This window comes from Pseudophryne corroboree, chromosome 7 (genome assembly GCF_028390025.1).
Source record: "Pseudophryne corroboree isolate aPseCor3 chromosome 7, aPseCor3.hap2, whole genome shotgun sequence".
NCBI classification, from domain to species: domain Eukaryota; kingdom Metazoa; phylum Chordata; class Amphibia; order Anura; family Myobatrachidae; genus Pseudophryne; species Pseudophryne corroboree.
Window position 1 is genome coordinate 944,568 of NC_086450.1, and position 23,426 is coordinate 967,993.

The following is a 23,426-nucleotide window of genomic DNA, read 5'->3' on the forward strand; positions in this document are numbered from 1 at the left end:
GAAGTTCTGCCCACTTTAGTATGTGACTTAGCTCCTTCATTGCTTTTTGGCTGCGAGTTCCTCCCTGATGGTTGAGGTACGCTACTGTCGTCGAATTGTCCGAGCTGATCTGGACTCGTTTTCCCTGAAAAATGTCCTTTGGCCGAATCAGTGCCATGCATATGGCCCGAAGTTCCAACACATTTATTGGCAGGCAACTTTCTTCTTTCGTCCATAGTCCCTGGGGGCACAATCTTCCGGACACTGTTCCCCAGCCCTGGAGACTGGCATCTGTTGTCAGAATCTCCCAATCTGATATCAAAAAGGGTCTCCCCTTCTCCAGATGGGATGTCTGTAGCCACTAGACTGATGACCTTGTTACTTTTACCAAAAGTACCATAGTCTGTTTCTTTATTGTCTGATGCAATCCATTCCATTTGGTAAGAATCAGACGCTGCGGAGGCCTCGAGTGGAATTATGCATACTCCACCATGTCGAATGTTGACACCATCAAACCCATCACTCGCATTGCTGCGTGAATGGATACTGATTGACTGTGTAGCAAGTCTTGAATTCTTGACTGTACCTTGGATATCTTGTTCCGAGGTAAAAATACTCTCTGCAGACCTGAATCCAGAACAGCCCCCAAGTGAGTCATCCGGTGTGACGGAACTAGAGATGATTTTGCCCAATTTATGAGCCACCCATGTCTCTGCAGACATGTTATTGTCTGTTGGAGATGGCACAGGAGCAATTCCTGTGACTGTGCCAGGATTAAAAGATCGTCGAGGTATGGAAAAATTCTTATCCCCTGCTGGCGGAGATAAGCTGCCATAACCACCATGATCTTGGGAAATACTCTGGGGGCTGTGGGCAACCTAAAGGGTAGAGCCTGGAACTGAAAATGCTGTTGGAAGATAGAGAACCTGAGATAACACTGATGGGACAGTGCTATGGGCACATGCAGGTAAGCATCCTGTATATCCAGGGATACCATATAATCTCCTGGCTCCATGGCCAAGATTATGGAATGTAACGTCTCCATGTGAAACCGAGGTACCCAAATGTATTTGTTCAGCATTTTGAGATTGAGAATGGGCCGAAATGATCCATTTGGCTTCTGAACCAAAAATAGGTTGCAGTAAAACCCTTGTCCTCACTGTGCAAGGGGAACTGGAATAATTACTCCTGACTGAAGCAAATTCTAAACTGCTTCTTGCAAAGCCCTGGCCTTCGCCTCGACCCGAGATGGGCTGGTACAGAAAAACCTTTGAGGAGGGTGCTTCTTGAAGGGAAAAGCATAACCTAGAGATAGCATTTCCTGCACCCAAGCATCTATGGTAGACTGCTGCCAGATCTGTGCAAACTGAAGAAGTCGGCCCCCTACCCTGGGGTCCCCCAGGTGGAGGCTCGCACCATCAGGCTGATGGCTTATCCTCTGATTTGGAAGCCAGGCCTCTGGTAGCCCAATGTTTTTTAGTCTTACCAGACTTGTTGTATTGATGCTTGCAATAATTTTTCCCCTTACCCTTTCTCTGAGACCGAAAGGGACGAAAAACCAGAGCTTTAGGTTTGTGTTTGTATTTGAATGTGGAAGGAACCCTTACCTTGTTGGAGTCTCCTTCTGACTCCAAAATATCTGTCAATTCTTTACCAAAAAAGAATATTCCCAGGAAAAAAACAAAGATTCAAAAACTTTCTTGGACTCTGAATCAACTTTCCATGGCCCTCATTCCGAGTTGTTCGCTCGCAAGGCGAATGTAGCAGAGTTACACACGCTAAGCCGCCGCCTACTGGGAGTGAATCTAAACATCTTAAATGTGCGACCGATGTATTCGCAATATTGCGATCAAAACCGAGTTAGCAGTTTCTGAGTAACTCCAGACTTACTCTGCCTGTGCGATCAATTCAGTGCTTTTCGGTCCCGGCTGACGTCATAAACACACCCAGCGTTCGCCCAAGCACTCCCACCGTTTCTCCAGACACGCCTGCGTTTTTTCCGGAAACGGTAGCGTTTCCTGCCACACGCCCCTAAAACGCCGTACATCCGCCCAGTAACACCCATTTCCTGTCAATCACAATGCGTTCTCCGGAGCGACGAAAAAGCCGTGAGTAAAATTACTTTCTTCTTAGTAAAGTTACTTGACGCATGCGCAGTGCGAACATTACGCATGCGCACTAAGAGAATTCTCACTGCGATGCGATGAAAAATACCGAGCGAACAACTCGGAATGAGGGCCCATGTACGTAACCAAAGTGCTCTGCGAGCAGCTATTGTTGAAGCTGAAGCCCTGGAGGCAATAGTACCCATATCTAATGCTGCTTCTTCCAAGAATATTGCAGCCTGTTTTATGTGTGCTACATGGGATTTTTGCTCCCTAGAGGATACTGGAAATCCCCTTCCAATGTGTCAGCCCAGGCAGCCACTGCCTTTGCCATTCAAGCTGAAGCCATGGCTGGCCTTATGACTGCCCAGACAGGGAAAAATGGTTTTAAGAAACCCATCCATTCCCCTATCCATGACATCATATAATTATGTTGAAGGCAAAGGCAAAATAGATTTCCGCACTAATCGAATCACATGCATATCTACTTTAGGAGCCACCTTCCTTTTAAAACAGCCCCCAGCTGGAAGAGGATAATTGGAATCCCATTTCTTTGGAATTCTAAACCTCTTATTGGGTGTAGCCCAAGCCTCTTCCATGATTTCCGTCAGTTGATCTGACCCTGGAAACTCAGTCTTAACTGTTTTAGGACATTTACACACAGGCTCTGCTGAATCCTCTAAGAAAAGGATGGCCTTCATAGCTCTAATTAACTCAGCTATATCGACTGGGCCGAGACCTTCCTCCTCTTCTTCATATGCCGAAGTAGCATTATCTGAGCTTTCATCTTCCGATTAATCTTCTTCTGCCTCCTGTGTAGCCTGTGAAGGTGATGACTTACTTACCCTCCGTTTATCCACCTGTTTCTTTTGAGAAGGTGCTGGTGGAAATGATATACCGTAGGTAGGGAGCTGCATGTAAGGGTTAATAGTGTAACCTATTCCCGGTACAGATGGGGTAGGAATTATCCGTTCAGCTATACTGGACAAGGTCTGTGCAAACATAGCCCAAGGTGGATCCACTTGTACTGGGGTCTGCCTTATATTTTACTGAAAACTAAAGCAATTTGTACACAAACCATCCTGAACCAGATCCTGACAGGATAACACAGCTTTGCAAGACAAACATGATATGAGTGTTGGTGTTACTGTAAGTGTACCTTCCTCACCTTTGCCGCTCTTAGACATGATAAATAATCAGCACTTTCACAGTGTACTACACAATTTGTGACTGTAATCACTTTAAAGTATTTAAAGTGACAAACAATCTGACCATACCCATGCACCAGCATTGAGGATCAGGAAGGACAATTAACAGACATATAGTAAAGTCAGCAATCACACTAGCAGTCAGTCACATGTTATACATTAGTATAATAAAAATATATGAGCAAATCATCAACTACAAACATATCTTTTAAGTAAGAACAAATTACTGATCATGTTTTAACTGATCTAGCGTATTCAGACACAATGCGAGAGAAATAACAGTAAATGTGTACAGACTCATATGCAATAGGCACTTATCTAACTATTCATACTCAAAAGGGTAGATAGAGATTTTAGTGCTGTATAACCCGTACTCAGGAGAGTGGGATACAGGGAGACTCACCTCGCTTCCAGGATCGATCAATACATTAGCGAACGCTGAGTGGATCCAGACGCTACTGGTGTACACTGCTGCTCCATGAACCTATGGTGAACACAGACGCTCAGTGAACACAGATGCACCGGTCACACAGCCGCCTATGCTGCGACCAGCTCCCCTCGTAGTAGCGTCTGGGACGGAAGCGAGGAAAGAGTTCATGGCGGGAGACTTGGCGGAAACTGGTCATGAACCAGGGGGGAGGGGCGACCAGGAGAGCGTCTGACTCCCCACTGCTTACATCAACCCTAGGGATCGCTGCCTCATACTATTCCTGGAGCCTCAGATCCCTAAGGCCTAGCGCTGGTGCATGGATACAGTGCGGCTGTGTCCGTATTCCATCTAGTTAAGCGGAACCGATGCCTTACCTTCTCCCCGTGCTCCGGCCACAGCCTGGTAATGTCTGCTGGACCTGCTAGTATATCAGACACAGACGCCCGCCGAAACAGCACTGTACACGTGGGTAAGCGTTGTCATGACCCGGCAGAGAGTTGTTGGAGCGACTCTTTCTAAGGTACGTATAAGGGGATCCGGTCTGAAGAGCGACAGTGTCTAGGTCGACAATGTTTAGGTCGACCACTATAGGTCGACAGTCACTAGGTCGACATGGATGGAAGGTCAACAGGGTTTCTAGGTCTACATGTGCTAGGTCGACAGGTCTAAAGGTCGACATGAGTTTTTCACATTTTTTTTCTTTTTTTGATTTTTTTCATACTTAACGATCCACGTGGACTACGATTGGAACGGTAAAGTGTGCCGAGCGAAGCGGTAGCGGAGCGAAGGCACCATGATCGAAGCATGGCGAGCGAAGCGAGCCATGCGAGGGGAAGCGGTGCACTAATTTGGGATCCCGGTCACTCTACGAAGAAAATGACACACAAAAAAAAAAATCCTCATGTCGACCTTTAGACCTGTCGACCTAGCACATGTCGACCTAGAAACCCTGTCGACCTTCCATCCATGTCGACCTAGTGACTGTCGACCTATAGTGGTCGACCTAAACATTGTCGACCTAGACACTGTCGATTTGATGAACCACACCCACGTATAAGACGCTGTTTAGAAAGATCACTCAAAAAAAATGAGTAAGACTATAAAAATAAAATAAGAAAGCTAATGGCTGCTAATAAACCGCAGCCCTGTGACCATGGTCCGGCTCCTGCTGCACCAAACAAAAAACTGATTTGCCTGAGCCAGGAGGCGGGATATATGGATGGACCCATTGCATCCATCCTGGGAGGCCAGAAAGTTTTGATCGATTGGTGCCAATCAGCTGACGCTCCATCATTTCCCCATTGTTATCCTGTGGACCCTGCTGGAGATATATATATATATCAGCAAAATTTGAGAGGCACTCCTCGGCTTTGTAAATAATTTCCACAGCTACAGCTGCATGCTTTCAGCGTTTCAGGAGCACTTTATTAGCACCTTCGTCAGGATATGACAGATACAGACATCTTACCTTAAATACCATGTGCAAGAAAGGATCAGGTCTCTGCTCCCCCTGCACTTCCGGGAACAGTGTGTGATGACATCACACCTCATCCAGCCGGCTGTGGGGGTGGGCGGAGCCATTTCCATAGTAACAGTGTAAACACTAAAAACACTAAAAAAATACAAATGCTAGCTTATAATAACATTAATACATAAGCAACCCTGACCATAAGCTCAGCAGACATACCATGTAATAATAAGCAAGTATTTATAAACAATCCGAGTCCCCACTGTTCATACATCCGAAAATGGCCAACCCACAACTTTATGCAGCGACCAATCAGAGGCAGGAACAGACGAGCCGGTAAGTATGTGAACAGTCTGCTTTATTTTCATGACCGTAGATGGAAGTATGATATATAACAGCCTAATGATGGAATAGAAATGTAATTCCTGTGTCTTATACTGAATAATCACACATAAAATCCCACCTAACATTGTGAAAAATATGTTGATACAACTACTCAAAAACAGAAATCTAATGAAGTGCTGTCATTACCATACAATGAAGTGCTGTCATTACCATACAATGAAGTGCTGTCATTACCATACAGTGAAGTGCTGTCATATATCTAATGAAGTGCTGTCATTACCATACAATGAAGTGCTGTCATTACCATACAATGAAGTGCTGTCATTACCATACAATGAAGTGATGTTATTACCATACAATGAAGTGCTGTCATTACCATACAATGAAGTGCTGTCATTACCATACAATGAAGTGCTGTCATTACCATATAATGAAGTGCTGTCATTACCATACAATGAAGTGCTGTCATTACCATACAATGAAGTGCTGTCATTACCTAATGAAGTGCTGTCATTACCATACAATGAAGTGCTGTCATTACCATACAATGAAGTGCTGTCATTACCATATAATGAAGTGCTGTCATTACCATACAGTGAAGTGCTGTCATTACCATACAGTGAAGTGCTGTCATTACCATACAGTGAAGTGCTGTCATTACCATACAGTGAAGTGCTGTCATTACCATACAGTGAAGTGCTGTCATTACCATACAATGAAGTGCTGTCATTACCATACAATGAAGTGCTGTCATTACCATACACTGAAGTGCTGTCATTACTATACACTGAAGTGCTGTCATTACCATACACTGAAGTGCTGTCATTACCATACACTGAAGTGCTGTCATTACCATACAATGAAGTGCTGTCATTACCATACAATGAAGTGCTGTCATTACCATACAATGAAGTGCTGTCATTACCATACAATGAAGTGCTGTCATTACCATACAATGAAGTGCTGTCATTACCATACAATGAAGTGCTGTCATTACCATATAATGAAGTGCTGTCATTACCATACACTGAAGTGCTGTCATTACCATACAATGAAGTGCTGTCATTACCATACAATGAAGTGCTGTCATTACCATACAGTGAAGTGCTGTCATTACCATACAGTGAAGTGCTGTCATTACCATACAGTGAAGTGCTGTCATTACCATACAATGAAGTGATGTTATTACCATACAATGAAGTGCTGTCATTACCATACAATGAAGTGCTGTCATTACCATACAATGAAGTGCTGTCATTACCATACAATGAAGTGCTGTCATTACCATACACTGAAGTGCTGTCATTACTATACACTGAAGTGCTGTCATTACCATACACTGAAGTGCTGTCATTACCATACAATGAAGTGCTGTCATTACCATACAATGAAATGCTGTCATTACCATACAATGAAGTGCTGTCATTACCATACAATGAAGTGCTGTCATTACCATACAATGAAGTGCTGTCATTACCATATAATGAAGTGCTGTCATTACCATATAATGAAGTGCTGTCATTACCATACAATGAAGTGCTGTCATTACCATACAATGAAGTGCTGTCATTACCATACAATGAAGTGCTGTCATTACCATATAATGAAGTGCTGTCATTACCATATAATGAAGTGCTGTCATTACCATACAGTGAAGTGCTGTCATTACCATACAGTGAAGTGCTGTCATTACCATACAGTGAAGTGCTGTCATTACCATACACTGAAGTGCTGTCATTACCATACACTGAAGTGCTGTCATTACCATACAGTGAAGTGCTGTCATTACCATACAGTGAAGTGCTGTCATTACCATACAATGAAGTGCTGTCATTACCATATAATGAAGTGCTGTCATTACCATACAATGAAGTGCTGTCATTACCATACAATGAAGTGCTGTCATTACCATACAATGAAGTGCTGTCATTACCATACAATGAAGTGCTGTCATTACCATACACTGAAGTGCTGTCATTACCATACACTGAAGTGCTGTCATTACCATACACTGAAGTGCTGTCATTACCATACAATGAAGTGCTGTCATTACCATACAATGAAGTGCTGTCATATACCTAATGAAGTGCTGTCATTACCATACAATGAAGTGCTGTCATTACCATACAATGAAGTGCTGTCATTACCATACAATGAAGTGCTGTCATATACCTAATGAAGTGCTGTCATTACCATACAATGAAGTGCTGTCATTACCATACAATGAAGTGCTGTCATTACCATACAATGAAGTGCTGTCATTACCATACAATGAAGTGCTGTTATTACCATACAATGAAGTGCTGTCATTACCTAATGAAGTGCTGTCATTACCATACAATGAAGTGCTGTCATTACCATACAATGAAGTGCTGTCATTACCATACAATGAAGTGCTGTCATATACCTAATGAAGTGCTGTCATTACCATACAATGAAGTGCTGTCATTACCATACAATGAAGTGCTGTCATTACCATACAATGAAGTGCTGTTATTACCATACAATGAAGTGCTGTCATATACCTAATGAAGTGCTGTCATTACCATACAATAAAGTGCTGTCATTACCATACAATGAAGTGCTGTCATTACCATACAATGAAGTGCTGTCATATACCTAATGAAGTGCTGTCATTACCATACAATGAAGTGCTGTCATTACCATACAATGAAGTGCTGTCATTACCATACAATGAAGTGCTGTTATTACTATACAATGAAGTGCTGTCATTACCTAATGAAGTGCTGTCATTACCATACAATGAAGTGCTGTCATTACCATACAATGAAGTGCTGTCATTACCATACAATGAAGTGCTGTCATTACCATACAATGAAGTGCTGTCATTACCATACAGTGAAGTGCTGTCATTACCATATAATGAAGTGCTGTCAGTACCATACAATGAAGTGCTGTCATTACCATACAATGAAGTGCTGTCATTACCATACAGTGAAGTGCTGTCATTACCATATAATGAAGTGCTGTCATTACCATACAATGAAGTGCTGTCATTACCATACAGTGAAGTGCTGTCATATATCTAATGAAGTGCTGTCATTACCATACAATTAAGTGCTGTCATTACCATACAATGAAGTGCTGTCATTACCATACAGTGAAGTGCTGTCATTACCTTATAATGAAGTGCTGTCATTACCATACAATGAAGTGCTGTCATTACCATACAGTGAAGTGCTGTCATATATCTAATGAAGTGCCGTCATTACCATACAATGAAGTGCTGTCATTACCATACAGTGAAGTGCTGTCATTACAATATAATGAAGTGCTGTCATTACCATACAATGAAGTGCTGTAATTACCATACAATGAAGTGCTGTCATTACCATACAATGAATTGCTGTCATTACTATACAATGAAGTGCTGTCATTACCATACAGTGAAGTGCTGTCATATATCTAATGAAGTGCTGTCATTACCATACAATGAAGTGCTGTCATTACCATACAATGAAGTGCTGTCATTACCATACAGTGAAGTGCTGTCATTACCATATAATGAAGTGCTGTCATTACCATACAATGAAGTGCTGTCATTATCATACAGTGAAGTGCTGTCATATATCTAATGAAGTGCCGTCATTACCATACAATGAAGTGCTGTCATTACCATACAGTGAAGTGCTGTCATTACAATATAATGAAGTGCTGTCCTTACCATACAATGAAGTGCTGTCATTACCATACAATAAAGTGCTGTCATTATCATACAATGAAGTGCTGTCATTACCATACAGTGAAGTGCTGTCATTACCATACAGTGAAGTGCTGTCATATATCTAATGAAGTGCCGTCATTACCATACAATGAAGTGCTGTCATTACTATACAATGAAGTGCTGTCATATATCTAATGAAGTGCTGTCATTACCATACAATGAAGTGCTGTCATTACCATACAGTGAAGTGCTGTCATATATCTAATGAAGTGCCGTCATTACCATACAATGAAGTGCTGTCATTACCATACAATGAAGTGCTGTCATATATCTAATGAAGTGCCGTCATTACCATACAATGAAGTGCTGTCATTACCATACAATGAAGTGCTGTCATTACCATACAGTGAAGTGCTGTCATATATCTAATGAAGTGCCGTCATTACCATACAATGAAGTGCTGTCATTACCATACAATGAAGTGCTGTCATATATCTAATGAAGTGCTGTCATTACCATACAGTGAAGTGCTGTCATTACAATATAATGAAGTGCTGTTATTACCATACAGTGAAGTGCTGTCATTACCATACAATTAAGTGCTGTCATTACCATACAGTGAAGTGCTGTCATATATCTAATGAAGTGCTGTCATTACCATACAGTGAAGTGCTGTCATTACCATACAATGAAGTGCTGTCATTACCATACAATGAAGTGCTGTCATTACCATACAGTGAAGTGCTGTTATATATCTAATGAAGTGCCGTCATTACCATACAATGAAGTGCTGTCATTATAATACAATGAAGTGCTGTCATATATCTAATGAAGTGCTGTCATTACCATACAGTGAAGTGCTGTCATTACAATATAATGAAGTGCTGTCATTACCATACAGTGAAGTGCTGTCATTACCATACAATGAAGTGCTGTCATTACCATACAATGAAGTGCTGTCATTATAATACAATGAAGTGCTGTCATATATCTAATGAAGTGCTGTCATTACCATACAGTGAAGTGCTGTCATTACAATATAATGAAGTGCTGTCATTACCATACAGTGAAGTGCTGTCATTACCATACAATTAAGTGCTGTCATTACCATACAGTGAAGTGCTGTCATATATCTAATGAAGTGCTGTCATTACCATACAGTGAAGTGCTGTCATTACCATACAATGAAGTGCTGTCATTACCATACAATGAAGTGCTGTCATTACCATACAGTGAAGTGCTGTCATATATCTAATGAAGTGCCGTCATTACCATACAATGAAGTGCTGTCATTACCATACAATGAAGTGCTGTCATATATCTAATGAAGTGCTGTCATTACCATACAGTGAACTGCTGTCATTACAATATAAAGAAGTGCTGTCATTACCATACAGTGAAGTGCTGTCATTACCATACAATGAAGTGCTGTCATTACCATACAATGAAGTGCTGCCATTACCATACACTGATAAAGAGAAGCCTGTGCATCACAGATCCCTAGCTTAAACGTTCCTACAAGAAGTATAAATAAGACAGATCTCATTCAGGCCAGCTGGCGCCACCGTCTTTACTTCAGAAATCCATCTCGCTTCCATTTCTAACAGTTTTTTGTTACAATCTCCTCCGCTTGCCATGGGAGGGACATGGTCAATTCATTTGTAACGCAGCGTGGCCATAGAATGTCCGGCTTCTTTAAAGTGCCTGGTTACCGGCTGCTCTATGACCTTCCCTTCTAAAGCCTGTCTAATGGCTGATCTATGTGGTGCAGCTCTTTCCCGGAGAGTGCAGAACGTTTTCCCCACATACAATATAAGCCCACAAGGGCATCTTATTATACAGATAATACATTTGGAAGTGCATGTTAACACGTGTTTCATTGCTAACTTCTTTCCTGAATGTGTGTCTGTATCTGTCATATCCTGACGAAGGTGCTAATAAAGTGCTCCTGAAACGCTGAAAGCATGCAGCTGTAGCTGTGGAAATTATTTACAAAGCCGAGGAGTGCCTGCTGTACATTGTGCCCTAGAGGTTCGGAGGGGGCACCCAGGTACTATCTGTTACTGTTTATGGAGTGCCGGTCAAAACTGCTGGAATATATATATATATATATATATATATTTCCGCCTGCAATGTAAGTAAAACGCATACTTGCCTACCTGCCCCTCTCCATGAGGGAGAAAATGCTCTGTTCCTGGACTGTCCTGGTAATGTATGATTGCCATCACCTGTGGTGAGCTGGGTAATTGATAAGAAAGGTGTTTCACCACAGGTGATGGCAATCATACATTACCAGGAAAGTCCAGGAACAGAGCATTTTCTCCCTCATAGAAAGGGTCCGGTAGGCAAGTATGGTTAAACGTGTGTAAAATGTGTGCAGTTGCACCCGGTGTCTCTGGTACACTGAGCGGCTTCTCGCTGTGTCTACAAAAATATACAGTACTCTGCTCCTCTTGGAGCGTCTCAGTCGCACCGTGCGTCTTGTGCCATATGTTGTACAGACAGGCAGCCAGAAAGCAAGACTGTGCCGTATGGTGTACAGACACCCGGTGAGACTGCGCCATTTGGGGTATAGACACCCGGTGAGACTGCGCCATATGGGGTATAGACACCTGGTGAGACTGCGCCCTATGGGGTATAGACACCCGGTGAGACTGTGCCGTATGGGGTACAGACACCCGGTGAGACTCCACTGTATGGCGTACAGACACCCGGTGAGACTGCGCCATATGGGGTATAGACACCCGGTGAGACTGCACCATATGGGGTATAGACACCCGGTGAGACTGCGCCATATGGGGTATAGACACCCGGTGAGACTCCACCCTATGGCGTACAGATACCCGGTGAGACTGCACCATATGGGGTATAGACACCCGGTGAGACTGCACCATATGGGGTATAGACACCCGGTGAGACTGCGCCATATGGGGTATAGACACCCGGTGAGACTCCACCCTATGGCGTACAGATACCCGGTGAGACTGCACCATATGGGGTATAGACACCCGGTGAGACTGCGCCATATGGGGTATAGACACCCGGTGAGACTGCACCATATGGTGTACAGGCAGCCGATGAGACTGCGCCATATGGGGTATAGACACCCGATGAGACTGCACCATATGGTGTACAGGCAGCCGATGAGACTGCGCCATATGGGGTATAGACACCCGGTGAGACTGCGCCATATGGTGTACAGGCAGCCGATGAGAGACATCTGTACATATAAAATATTATGTTCCACTTAGCAGTGAGCCCTGATAGTTATATGTGATTGTGATGATGGTGAGTTCATGTCTGTAGCATTTCCATTCTGTAGACTAATATTAGGGTTAGAATAATAACATTACACTTACGTGGAACCGGACTCTGAAATATGCTGGAATTTAAACTAATAATCTGCTTTCTGAGTTCATTAACGCCAACTCCTGAAGGTCCTACGTGGAGAAAACACAATGATGTAACTTTGCTGCATCTTAATGCATTATATATATATATATATATATATATATACACACACACACACACACACACACACACACACACAGTAGCTCTAAGCAGCGGTAACTATACACTTATTATTCTTCCACCATGCGGGGTCATTCCGTTCCCCACATGTGCGCAGTATGCAGACACGTGCCATGGCATGTACTGTAGGTCTGCATAGAATCAGAATACACCTGTCCTGGTCCTGTAACCTTACCTAGGAGTACTATGAGTCTGTGGCGGTCACAGGGTCTCCTCTGATACCTCACAACCTCCTCATAAGGGGCAGACACTGCGTGATAGCAGTTGCTGGGGCATCGCGAGTAACAGGACACTTGGGTGCTGTGGGATTTTCTGCGACAAAGACGCATGCTTCTCCGGAACCCGGCTGTGGTGCAGACAGTGACAGTGTTAGTAATAAGAAAGTGAATTATTATCCTGCCACTTATCTATAGGTATGTGCTCTCTGCAGTATTGGGAAATACAGGCCACAAACTACCGATCACTGCAATCTGTAGCAGGTATTCACAAAAGGGAAACTGATCAATCTAGAAAAGAAATAAGTCTGTACATTGGCCCTCATTCCGAGTTGTTCGCTCTGTAAATTTTTTCGCATCGCAGTGATTTTCCGCTTAGTGCGCATGCGCAATGTCCGCAGTGCGACTGCGCCAAGTAAATTTGCTATGCAGTTAGGAATTTTACTCACGTTTTTTTCTTCGTTCTGGTGATCGTAATGTGATTGACAGGAAGTGGGTGTTACTGGGCGGAAACAGGCCGTTTTATGGGAGTGTGTGAAAAAACGCTACCGTTTCTGGGAAAAAACGCGGGAGTGGCTGGAGAAACGGAGGAGTATCTGGGCGAACGCTGGGTGTGTTTGTGACGTCAAACCAGGAACGACAAGCACTGAACTGATCGCAGATGCCGAGTAAGTTTGAAGCTACTCAGAAACTGCTAAGAGGTGTGTAATCGCAATTTTGAGAATCTTTCGTTCGCTATTTTAAGAAGCTAAGATTCACTCCCAGTAGGCGGCGGCTTAGCGTGTGTAAAGCTGCTAAAAGCAGCTTGCGAGCGAACAACTCGGAATGATGGCCATTATCAGAAAATACTGGTGATAGTTATGAGCCCTGTAATGTTACATTCACAATAGGAGAGAGCGTGACTAGGGCCGAGTATAGCAATAGCTAGTCCAAGGTCAATCCAATTAGCCATGAAGGGTATGATGTGTCGTTACCGCAGCGTTTCAACGCCGGCAGCGGCACCCGATCTCGCACTCTTGTGGGGTTCAGCCTGAATTCGCACAAAATAGCTCAGAGCCCTATAGGCCAGTAAGCAATTTTGTGCAAATTCAGGGCGCCGCAATGTGTGGCCCCGGCAACGATAGCTTACACCCACGAGTTCATTGCAGCTAATTGTACCGACCCCTAAGAAAGAGATTCTGATTCCGAATGTGGACGGACCAAACAATTTTTAGCAAACTTCACACATGTCCATACGCATATTAAAATACAAGTGATCCAGTGTCAGACATGGGGGTAAATTTACTAAGATGGAAGTTCTATTTAAGATGGGATGTTGCCCATAGCAACCAATCAGATTCTACTTCTCATTTATCTAGCACCTTCTAGAACATAATACCTGGAATCTGATTGGTTGCTATGGGCAACATCCCATATTAAATAGAACTCCCATCTTAGTAAATTTACCCCACGGTGCCTTATCAAGTGCATCAGGATGAATGTTACAAGGTGGTGACAGGGCAATCGCTTGTAGAACTAATTTGTTACGTGTTGTGCGTATGTATGGCGAGTTACATCCTGAGCTGTTCTTCCAATGTAAGTGGGGCTGAAGCCAATGCGGATAATGGCTACAGCGGTTTGTGTCTTGAGTAGAGACGTAAGGTTCAGTGTGGTCACATGAATATGTCCTGCTCAGACTAGCAGTGGATGTACGAGTGTTGGTTGGAAGCTGTGCTGGAGGGACAGTAGTGGGGGGCAGTGTGGTCACATGAATATGTCCTGCTCAGACTAGCAGTGGATGTAAGAGTGTTGGTTGGAAGCTGTGCTGGAGGGACAGTAGTGGGGGGCAGTGTGGTCACATGAATATGTCCTGCTCAGACTAGCAGTGGCTGTAATAGTGTTGGTTGGAAGCTAAGCTTGGGGGACAGTAGTGGGGGGCAGTGTGGTCACATGAATACGTCCTGCTCAGACTAGCAGTGGATGTACGAGTGTTGGTTGGAAGCTACGCTGGAGGGACAGTAGTGGGGGGGGCAGTGTGGTCACATGAATACGTCCTGCTCAGACTAGCAGTGGATGTAATAGTGTTGGTTGGAAGCTACGCTGGAGGGACAGTAGTGGGGGGCAGTGTGGTCACATGAATACGTCCTGCTCAGACTAGCAGTGGATGTAATAGTGTTGGTTGGAAGCTACGCTGGAGGGACAGTAGTGGGGGGCAGTGTGGTCACATGAATACGTCCTGCTCAGACTAGCAGTGGATGTAAGAGTGTTGGTTGGAAGCTACGCTGGAGGGACAGTAGTGGGGGGCAGTGTGGTCACATGAATACGTCCTGCTCAGACTAGCAGTGGATGTAAGAGTGTTGGTTGGAAGCTACGCTGGAGGGACAGTAGTGGGGGGCAGTGTGGTCACATGAATATGTCCTGCTCAGACTAGCAGTGGATGTAAGAGTGTGGGTTGGAAGCTACGCTGGAGGGACAGTAGTGGGGGGCAGTGTGGTCACATGAATACGTCCTGCTCAGACTAGCAGTGGCTGTAATAGTGTTGGTTGGAAGCTTCGCTGGAGGGACAGTAGTGGGGGCAGTGTGGTCACATGAATATGTCCTGCTCAGACTAGCAGTGGATGTAAGAGTGTTGGTTGGAAGCTACGCTGGAGGGACAGTAGTGGGGGGCAGTGTGGTCACATGAATACGTCCTGCTCAGACTAGCAGTGGATGTAAGAGTGTTGGTTGGAAGCTACGCTGGAGGGACAGTAGTGGGGGGCAGTGTGGTCACATGAATATGTCCTGCTCAGACTAGCAGTGGATGTAAGAGTGTGGGTTGGAAGCTACGCTGGAGGGACAGTAGTGGGGGCAGTGTGGTCACATGAATATGTCCTGCTCAGACTAGCAGTGGATGTAATAGTGTTGGTTGGAAGCTACGCTGGAGGGACAGTAGTGGGGGGCAGTGTGGTTACATGAATACGTACTGCTCAGACTAGCAGTGGATGTACGAGTGTTGGTTGGAAGCTACGCTGGAGGGACAGTAGTGGGGGGCAGTGTGGTCACATGAATACGTCCTGCTCAGACTAGCAGTGGCTGTAATAGTGTTGGTTGGAAGCTTCGCTGGAGGGACAGTAGTGGGGGCAGTGTGGTCACATGAATATGTCCTGCTCAGACTAGCAGTGGATGTAATAGTGTTGGTTGGAAGCTACGCTGGAGGGACAGTAGTGGGGGGCAGTGTGGTTACATGAATACGTCTTGCTCAGACTAGCAGTGGATGTAAGATTGTTGGTTGGAAGCTACGCTGGAGGGACAGTAGTGGGGGGCAGTGTGGTCACATGAATACGTCCTGCTCAGACTAGCAGTGGATATTAGAATGTTGGTTGGAAGCTACGCTGGAGGGACAGTAGTGGGGGGCAGTGTGGTCACATGAATATGTCCTGCTCAGACTAGCAGTGGCTGTAATAGTGTTGGTTGGAAGCTACGCTGGAGGGACAGTAGTGGGGGCAGTGTGGTCACATGAATATGTCCTGCTCAGACTAGCAGTGGATGTAATAGTGTTGGTTGGAAGCTACGCTGGAGGGACAGTAGTGGAAGGCAGTGTGGTCACATGAATATGTCCTGCTCAGACTAGCAGTAGATGTAAGAGTGTTGGTTGGAAGCTACGCTGGAGGGACAGTAGTGAGGGGCAGTGTGGTCACATGAATACGTCCTGCTCAGACTAGCAGTGGATGTAATAGTGTTGGTTGGAAGCTACGCTGGAGGGACAGTAGTGGGGGCAGTGTGGTCACATGAATATGTCCTGCTCAGACTAGCAGTGGATGTAATAGTGTTGGTTGGAAGCTACGCTGGAGGGACAGTAGTGGGGGGCAGTGTGGTTACATGAATACGTCCTGCTCAGACTAGCAGTGGATGTAAGAGTGTTGGTTGGAAGCTACGCTGGAGGGACAGTAGTGGGGGGCAGTGTGGTCACATGAATACGTCCTGCTCAGACTAGCAGTGGATATTAGAGTGTTGGTTGGAAGCTACGCTGGAGGGACAGTAGTGGGGGGCAGTGTGGTCACATGAATATGTCCTGCTCAGACTAGCAGTGGCTGTAATAGTGTTGGTTGGAAGCTACGCTGGAGGGACAGTAGTGGGGGCAGTGTGGTCACATGAATATGTCCTGCTCAGACTAGCAGTGGATGTAAGAGTGTTGGTTGGAAGCTACGCTGGAGGGACAGTAGTGGGGGCAGTGTGGTCACATGAATATGTCCTGCTCAGACTAGCAGTGGATGTAAGAGTGTTGGTTGGAAGCTACGCTGGAGGGACAGTAGTGGGGGCAGTGTGGTCACATGAATATGTCCTGCTCAGACTAGCAGTGGATGTAATAGTGTTGGTTGGAAGCTACGCTGGAGGGACAGTAGTGGGGGGCAGTGTGGTTACATGAATACGTACTGCTCAGACTAGCAGTGGATGTAAGAGTGTTGGTTGGAAGCTACGCTGGAGGGACAGTAGTGGGGGCAGTGTGGTCACATGAATACGTCCTGCTCAGACTAGCAGTGGATATTAGAGTGTTGGTTGGAAGCTACGCTGGAGGGACAGTAGTGGGGGGCAGTGTGGTCACATGAATATGTCCTGCTCAGACTAGCAGTGGATGTAATAGTGTTGGTTGGAAGCTACGCTGGAGGGTCAGTAGTGGGGCAGTTTCATAGCTTATGTCGGGGTATTATCTCATTGTTGTTATACTATACTGTCTTCCAGGAGTTTGTTAATCCAGGTTATGTTATGTTATGTACTGGAACACAGTACACGTCGTCAATTCTGCAAATAGATGATTGGGTGTAAGGCAGCAGCACGGAACGGTCTTGTTCTGTGATACCGTTACTGTAATAAAATAAATAATGGTGACATCTTTTTGTTCAGGGGAAACCATTCCAACACTGACATACCAGACATATCATCCAAAAGAAGTGACATCATTTCAGTATCATTATTTGGTTTTAACCATCAATGACTAACCATGTACACATTTAGTGTTCTATTGGAAAATACGTCAATCTGCAATTGGATGATAAAACATTTTTAAATGCATCACCATACAGCGCTATCACTACTGCGTGTGCATCACCATACATCCCTATCACTACTGCGTGTGCATCACCATACATCCCTATCACTACTGCGTGTACATCACCATACATCCCTATCACTACTGCGTGTACATCACCATACATCCCTATCACTACTGCGTGTACATCACCATACATCCCTATCACTACTGCGTGTACATCACCATACATCCCTATCACTACTGCGTGTGCATCACCATACATCCCTATCACTACTGCGTGTGCATCACCATACATCCCTATCACTACTGCGTGTACATCACCATACATCCCTATCACTACTGCGTGTACATCACCATACATCCCTATCACTACTGCGTGTGCATCACCATACATCCCTATCACTGCTGCGTGTGCATCACCATACATCACTATCACTACTGCGTGTGCATCACCATACATCCCTATCACTACTGCGTGTACATCACCATACATCCCTATCACTACTGCGTGTGCATCACCATACATCCCTATCACTGCTGCGTGTGCATCACCATACATCACTATCACTACTGCATGTGCATCACCATACATCCCTATCACTGCTGCGTGTGCATCACCATACATCCCTATCACTGCTGCGTGTGCATCACCATACATCCCTATCACTACTGCGTGTGCATAACCATACATCCCTATCACTGCCACGTGTGCATCACCATACATCCCTATCACTGCTGCGTGTGCATCACCATACATCCCTATCACTACTGCGTGTGCATCACCATACATCCCTATCACTGCCACGTGTGCATCACCATACATCCCTATCACTGCCACGTGTGCATCACCATACATCCCTATCACTGCCGTGTGCGCATCACCATACATCCCTATCACTACTGCGTGTGCATCACCATACATCCCTATCACTGCTGCGTGTGCATCACCATACATCCCTATCACTACTGCGTGTGCATCACCATACATCCCTATCACTGCTGCGTGTGCATCACCATACATCCCTATCACTGCTGCGTGTGCATCACCATACATCCCTATCACTGCTGCGTGTGCATCACCATACATCCCTATCACTGCTGCGTGTGCATCACCATACATCCCTATCACTACTGCGTGTGCATCACCATACAGCGCTATCACTGCCGCGTGTGCATCACCATACATCCCTATCACTGCCGCGTGTGCATCACCATACATCCCTATCACTGCTGCGTGCGCATCACCATACAGCGCTATCACTACTGCGTGTGCATCACCATACATCCCTATCACTGCTGCGTGTGCATCACCATACATCCCTATCACTGCTGCGTGCGCATCACCATACAGCGCTATCACTACTGCGTGTGCATCACCATACATCCCTATCACTGCTGCGTGCGCATCACCATACAGCGCTATCACTACTGCGTGTGCATCACCATACATCCCTATCACTGCTGCGTGTGCATCACCATACATCCCTATCACTGCCACGTGCGCATCACCATACATCCCTATCACTGCCACGTGCACATCACCATACATCCCTATCACTGCCACGTGCACATCACCATACATCCCTATCACTGCTGCGTGCGCATCACCATACAGCGCTATCACTACTGCGTGTGCATCACCATACATCCCTATCACTGCTGCGTGTGCATCACCATACATCCCTATCACTGCTGCGTGTGCATCACCATACATCCCTATCACTACTGCATGTGCATCACCATACATCCCTATCACTGCCGCGTGCGCATCACCATACATCCCTATCACTGCTGCGTGTGCATCACCATACATCCCTATCACTACTGCGTGTGCATCACCATACATCCCTATCACTGCCGCGTGTGCATCACCATACATCCCTATCACTACTGCGTGTGCATCACCATACATCCCTATCACTGCCACGTGTGCATCACCATACATCCCTATCACTGCTGCGTGTGCATCACCATACATCCCTATCACTGCTGCGTGTGCATCACCATACATCCCTATCACTGCTGCGTGTGCATCACCATACATCCCTATCACTGCCGCGTGTGCATCACCATACATCCCTATCACTGCTGCGTGTGCATCACCATACATCCCTATCACTGCCGCGTGTGCATCACCATACATCCCTATCACTACTGCGTGTGCATCACCATACATCCCTATCACTGCTGCATGTGCATCACCATACATCCCTATCACTGCTGCGTGTGCATCACCATACATCCCTATCACTACTGCGTGTGCATCACCATACATCCCTATCACTGCTGCGTGTGCATCACCATACATCCCTATCACTGCCGCGTGTGCATCACCATACATCCCTATCACTGCTGCGTGTGCATCACCATACATCCCTATCACTGCCGCGTGTACATCACCATACATCCCTATCACTGCTGCGTGTGCATCACCATACATCCCTATCACTGCTGCGTGTGCATTACCATACATCCCTATCACTGCTGCGTGTGCATCACCATACATCCCTATCACTGCCACGTGTGCATCACCATACATCCCTATCACTGCCACGTGTGCATCACCATACATCCCTATCACTGCCACGTGTGCATCACCATACATCCCTATCACTGCTGCGTGTGCATCACCATACATCCCTATCACTGCCACGTGTGCATCACCATACATCCCTATCACTGCCACGTGTGCATCACCATACATCCCTATCACTGCCACGTGTGCATCACCATACATCCCTATCACTGCCACGTGTGCATCACCATACATCCCTATCACTGCTGCGTGTGCATCACCATACATCCCTATCACTGCTGCGTGCGCATCACCATACATCCCTATCACTGCTGCGTGTGCATCACCATACATCCCTATCACTGCTGCGTGTGCATTACCATACATCCCTATCACTGCTGCGTGTGCATCACCATACATCCCTATCACTGCCACGTGTGCATCACCATACATCCCTATCACTGCCACGTGTGCATCACCATACATCCCTATCACTGCCACGTGTGCATCACCATACATCCCTATCACTGCTGCGTGTGCATCACCATACATCCCTATCACTGCCACGTGTGCATCACCATACATCCCTATCACTGCCACGTGTGCATCACCATACATCCCTATCACTGCCACGTGTGCATCACCATACATCCCTATCACTGCCACGTGTGCATCACCATACATCCCTATCACTGCTGCGTGTGCATCACCATACATCCCTATCACTGCTGCGTGTACATCACCATACATCCCTATCACTGCTGCATGTGCATCACCATACATCCCTATCACTGCCACGTGTGCATCACCATACATCCCTATCACTGCCACGTGTGCATCACCATACATCCCTATCACTGCCGCGTGTACATCACCATACATCCCTATCACTGCTGCGTGTGCATCACCATACATCCCTATCACTACTGCGTGTGCATCACCATACATCCCTATCACTGCTGCGTGTGCATCACCATACATCCCTATCACTGCTGCGTGTGCATCACCATACATCCCTATCACTGCCACGTGTGCATCATCATACATCCCTATCACTACTGCATGTGCATCACCATACATCCCTATCACTGCCACGTGCGCATCACCATACATCCCTATCACTGCTGCGTGTGCATCACCATACATCCCTATCACTGCTGCGTGTGCATCACCATACATCCCTATCACTGCTGCGTGTGCATCACCATACATCCCTATCACTGCCACGTGTGCATCACCATACATCCCTATCACTGCTGCGTGTGCATCACCATACATCCCTATCACTGCTGCATGTGCATCACCATACATCCCTATCACTGCTGCGTGTGCATCACCATACATCCCTATCACTGCCACGTGTGCATCACCATACATCCCTATCACTGCTGCGTGTGCATCACCATACATCCCTATCACTGCCACGTGTGCATCACCATACATCCCTATCACTGCTGCGTGTGCATCACCATACATCCCTATCACTGCCACGTGTGCATCACCATACATCCCTATCACTGCTGCGTGTGCATCACCATACATCCCTATCACTACTGCGTGTGCATCACCATACATCCCTATCACTACTGCGTGTGCATCACCATACAGCACTATCACTACTGCGTGTGCATCACCATACATCCCTATCACTACTGCGTGTGCATCACCATACATCCCTATAACTGCCACGTGCGCATCACCATACATCCCAATCACTACTGCGTGTGCATCACCATACATCCCTATCACTGCTGCGTGTGCATCACCATACATCCCAATCACTACTGCGTGTGCATCACCATACATCCCAATCACTGCTGCGTGTGCATCACCATACATCCCTATCACTGCTGCGTGTGCATCACCATACATCCCTATCACTGCTGCGTGTGCATCACCATACATCCCTATCACTGCTGCGTGTGCATCACCATACATCCCTATCACTGCTGCGTGTACATCACCATACATCCCTATCACTGCTGCGTGTGCATCACCATACATCCCTATCACTGCTGCGTGTGCATCACCATACATCCCTATCACTGCTGCGTGTACATCACCATACATCCCTATCACTACTGCGTGTGCATCACCATACATCCCTATCACTGCTGCGTGCACATCACCATACATCCCTATCACTGCCGCGTGTGCATCACCATACATCCCTATCACTGCTGCGTGTGCATCACCATACATCCCTATCACTGCTGCGTGCACATCACCATACATCCCTATCACTGCTGCGTGCACATCACCATACATCCCTATCACTGCCGCGTGTGCATCACCATACATCCCTATCACTGCTGCGTGTGCATCACCATACATCCCTATCACTGCTGCGTGTGCATCACCATACAGCACTATCACTACTGCGTGTACATCACCATACATCCCTATCACTGCTGCGTGCGCATCACCATACATCCCTATCACTGCTGCGTGTGCATCACCATACAGCACTATCACTACTGCGTGTGCATCACCATACATCCCTATCACTGCTGCGTGTGCATCACCATACATCCCTATCACTGCTGCGTGTGCATCACCATACATCCCTATCACTGCTGCGTGTGCATCACCATACATCCCTATCACTACTGCGTGCGCATCACCATACATCCCTATCACTGCTGCGTGTGCATCACCATACATCCCTATCACTGCTGCGTGTGCATCACCATACATCCCTATCACTGCTGCGTGCGCATCACCATACATCCCTATCACTGCTGCGTGCGCATCACCATACATCCCTATCACTGCCACGTGTGCATCACCATACATCCCTATCATTGCTGCGTGTGCATCACCATACACCATACACCATACCATACGCATTTTTAGAACCAGGACCAGCTCGAAGAGCCTGAGGCTGGTTATGCTTTGGAGGGGGGACCCCACGCCATTTTTTTTTATGATTTCACC

At 46.0% G+C, this 23,426-nt stretch overlaps 1 protein-coding gene across 1 annotated transcript in view; it reads right to left on the reverse strand.

The window, feature by feature from the left end:
• LOC134944053 (MAGUK p55 subfamily member 4-like) overlaps positions 1 to 23,426 on the reverse strand; it is a 91,661-nt gene that overhangs the window by 62,394 nt on the left and 5,841 nt on the right. Inside the window, exons 2-3 of the mRNA XM_063932588.1 lie at positions 12,927 to 13,097; positions 12,580 to 12,660 (exon numbers count right to left, since the gene is read on the reverse strand). Of these exons, the coding sequence (XP_063788658.1) occupies positions 12,580 to 12,660; positions 12,927 to 13,080 (235 nt within the window). The 5' untranslated portion in view covers positions 13,081 to 13,097. The remainder of the gene's footprint in view (positions 1 to 12,579; positions 12,661 to 12,926; positions 13,098 to 23,426) is intronic.